The sequence below is a fragment of the Alligator sinensis genome, unplaced genomic scaffold (assembly GCF_000455745.1).
Source record: "Alligator sinensis unplaced genomic scaffold, ASM45574v1 scaffold781_1, whole genome shotgun sequence".
NCBI lineage: Eukaryota > Metazoa > Chordata > Crocodylia > Alligatoridae > Alligator > Alligator sinensis.
Window position 1 is genome coordinate 5,666,849 of NW_005841845.1, and position 3,394 is coordinate 5,670,242.

The 3,394-nt window shown below is 66.1% G+C and overlaps 2 protein-coding genes across 2 annotated transcripts in view; one reads left to right on the forward strand and one right to left on the reverse strand.

Moving 5' to 3' along the window:
- Positions 1–5: 5 nt before the first annotated feature.
- Positions 6–1,454, forward strand: HYI (hydroxypyruvate isomerase (putative); the record flags this gene model as incomplete). Its single annotated transcript, XM_014521099.1, has 6 exons — positions 6–125; positions 242–320; positions 409–458; positions 706–775; positions 908–1,042; positions 1,306–1,454. Coding segments are annotated over 6 exons (534 nt in total), but the record flags the coding sequence as incomplete, so codon positions are not given.
- Positions 1,455–1,779: 325 nt separating this feature from the next.
- The window catches only part of SZT2 (SZT2, KICSTOR complex subunit), an 82,168-nt gene continuing 80,553 nt past the window's right edge, over positions 1,780–3,394 (reverse strand). The window contains 2 exon segments of the mRNA XM_025207192.1: positions 1,780–2,823; positions 3,231–3,299. Of these exon segments, the coding sequence (XP_025062977.1) occupies positions 2,680–2,823; positions 3,231–3,299 (213 nt within the window). The 3' untranslated portion in view covers positions 1,780–2,679.

Sequence of the window (3,394 nt, forward strand, 5' to 3'; positions counted from 1 at the left end):
CCTGCTGCAGGATCCACATCATGGCCGGGCGGGTGCCCGAGGGCGCGGACCGGGCGGCGCTGGCTGCGGGGATGGAGGCCCCCTTCGTTGACAACCTGCGGCACGCGGCCGGCGTCCTGGCCCAGGTACTGGCCCGAACCCTCCAGCCCCGGCCGCAGGGCTGCCTGGTGCAGGCAGGGGGGAGGGAGGGAGGGAGGATGGTGGGGCAGCCCCTGACCTGGGGCTCTGGCTCGGGCTGCAGGAGCCCATGGTGGGGCTGCTGGAGCCGATCAACACGCGCATCACTGATCCCCGCTACTTCCTGAGCACGCCCCAGCAAGGTGAGCAGCTGCCCTCGCGTGGGGCGGGGAACGGCCCGGGCCCGGGCCCTGGCTGGGCCTGCCTGACCTGCTCCCCTCTCCCCTCCAGCCGCTGCCATGTTGGAGCAGGTGGGACAGCCCAACCTGAAGCTGCAGCTGGTGAGTCACCTGCTGCCCCTCTGGTCCTGGGGCACTGGGGGCCGTGACGAGACTGGGCAGCTGTGGGCAGCCATCCCGCTCCGCCTGCCCAGGGTCTGGGCTCAGGCCTCCAGCCCAGCCTGGCTCCCAGGGGCCGGTGCCCGTGGGTGGGAGCCCAGTGGCCCCTGCTGGCCCCAGCGCGAGGCACGGCCAGGGAGCACCTGTCCCCCTGCCTGGCACCTGCCCACCCCCCGGCTCTTGCCTGCAGGACATCTTCCATCTCCAGATTATGGACGGGAACCTGACGCGCAACCTGGAGACCTACTTCCCACTCATCGGTGAGGCTCCCCACATCAAGGGACCAGGAGGGAGCTGCCCCTTCGCAGCAGGGCTGCAGGGTCTGGGTGGGGGCTGCCCCCACATGCCACCCATGGCAGCGTCCCCATCGCTGCTCCCATCTGCTGCCACAGGTCACATCCAGATTGCACAGGTGCCAGCGCGGCAGGAGCCTGACACCCCTGGGGAGGTGAACTTCCCCTACCTCTTCCAGCAGCTGGAGTCGCTGGGCTACACGGGCTACGTGGGGTGCGAGTATACCCCGCGAGGTGAGTGGGCCAGGTGCAGGGGGCTGCTACCCCATCCCAGGGCCCTGTGTCCCGTGGAAAGCCCCAGGCAGAGGGCACACGTGCGTGTAGCTGGGGCAGCAGCTCCTGGGGTCTGTGCAGGCAGGAACGCGGCATGGGGCTTGGGCTGGCAGCAAGAGCCAGACCTGTCCCACCCTTTCTCCTCTGCATGGAGGGAGGCGCTGCCCAGCAGGCGGGAGCAGGGAGGGGGATCGTGGCCATCGTGCATCCCCTTCTTGTTGCAGGGGCCACAGCAGAAGGGCTGGGCTGGCTGCGGGAGTACTGGCAGAGCCGGGGCCTAGAGCCCAATGGCAGCATCCTGTAGGGGCTGGTGGCCAGTGGCCCAGGCCCACCGTACTGCAGGCACAGGCACAAGAATAAAACACAAGCAAAAGCTGGGACTCGGGAGCATTTGTCCTGGGCACGGCTGGGGTGGGGGCAAAGCCGGGGTGTTCCTACCACAACAGGTGCCAGGGGGAGGACTTGTGCTGGGTGGCGGGGCCCAGACCACCAGGCAGAGCTGCCTGGCTGCCTCCCTGGGGGCTATGGAGCCTACAGGAAGCCCCAGGCCACACTTATCCCCACCCGGCCAGTCCCTGCCCCAGAGCCAACTCTCGGCAGCATCCGAGCCCTGCTCTGCTCCTGGGCCACTTCACCCTTGGCCCTTGCTGCAGGGAGCTGCTTCCCGCAGTGCCCTGGAGCTGCAGCTGGTAGCCTGTGTTCGAGGGGCTGCTGGGGTCAGGACAGGCTACCAGCTCCCTGCCCTGGGGAAGCCCGTCCATGCGCCCACACCTAGTGTTGCTTTGGCCACAGCCCCCACTTCAGAGCTGTATCAGCAGCAGCTCAGCTTAGTCTTACCCCAGCTGCTGCCCCCACCACCAGGCTTGCGCCTCGTTGGGTGTAGGGAGCCAGGGCTGAGGTGGGTGGATGTTTGCAGGGTCCTGAGCAGGGCTGTGGCCCTGGCCCTCCCAGCTGGGAGGCAAGTGGCTGCTCCTGCAAGCTCTGGGCCCCAGGCTCCTGCCACGGCAGAAGCGTGGGGGAGAAGCAGGTGCTTGCTGTCTGCTGCAGTTTATTGTACAGATACCCCCGCACTGCTCCTTGAAACAGCCTAGGGCTGCCTGCCCCTACAACCTGCTGGTGCCAGCACAGGGTGGGGCAGCAACACAGGCAGCCCTCCCGCCTCTGCTCCAGTGTTTCGACCGCTCTGGAGCCCCAGGGAAGTGCGGGCCTGGGCTGAAGCTGCAGTGCTCCGCATCACCAAGTGTGCGGCAGGGACAGGTACAGCCACCACATCTGGTGGCAGCTCACCAGCATGCCCATGGCTGTGCTGGGTCTATGGCCCCAAAGCGGCTCTGCTGCATGGCAGCTATGACCCTCGGGGCCTCCCTGCATTCTGTATGTCCGTTCCCTGTCCGTCTTGCATGTCCACGTGCAATGGCAGGAGCCTGCAGCCACAAGGAACACATCAGGGGGCTGGCAGTAGCTGAGGCCCGAGGGGCAGCCAGGCTCCCTGCACCCCTCAGCCCCAGGTTTTGCCAGTCCCGTGCTGCCACTGTAGCCCTGGTGCACGCAGGAGCTGGCCTGGGGCCGTGTCCCACTCTGAGGTGCTGGCACGAGCATTAGAGCAGTCCAGTCCAAAGGTTGAAGCAGGCGGTGTTGATGACAGACTCCAGGTGATGGTATGTGGACACCAGCTGTGGCAGGGGGCTCTCGCTGTCCTGGGGCTGCACGGGGAACGGCTCCCGGAAAACCACCGTTAGGCTCTGCCAGGGCAACAGGCTGTCAGGAGCTGCCCTGGCTCCCAGCCTAGCAGCCTACTAAGCAATGCAGCACGCCAAGGTGGGGACGGCCTGGCCCCCAGCGCCAGCGCTGAGCGGGGCTGCAGGACACCTTGGCTCAAGGCTGACGCCTCAGAGGGGAAGCAAGTCTGAGCTTCTAGCCTGCTCTGGGGCAGTACCCAATGCACCTGAGCTGCCTCCCTTGTCCTTCCTTGTCAATGCCATGAACCTGCCGCAGGCCCTTTCACCCAGCTGGGCAGAGCCCTCATGCCCTCCCCTTCCCCAGCACAGCTCGTAAGTGGCCATGGGCACCCAGCTGCAGCCACGGCCTGAGCAAGGTCTGACTGTCTAGGCCTCCGCCCAATGCAGGCTGGAGCATAGCCAGCTCTTACCGTCTTTCCTGAGTGCGAGTCAAGGAAAATGAGGATGAAGCAGTCCGTGAACTTCTGGTTGAGCACCACCTGCCAGGGAGATGGGAGTTTATAGTTTCATAGATGCTAGGGTCGGAAGGGACTTCAACAGATGGAGTCCGACCCCCTGCCTGGGCAGGAAAGAG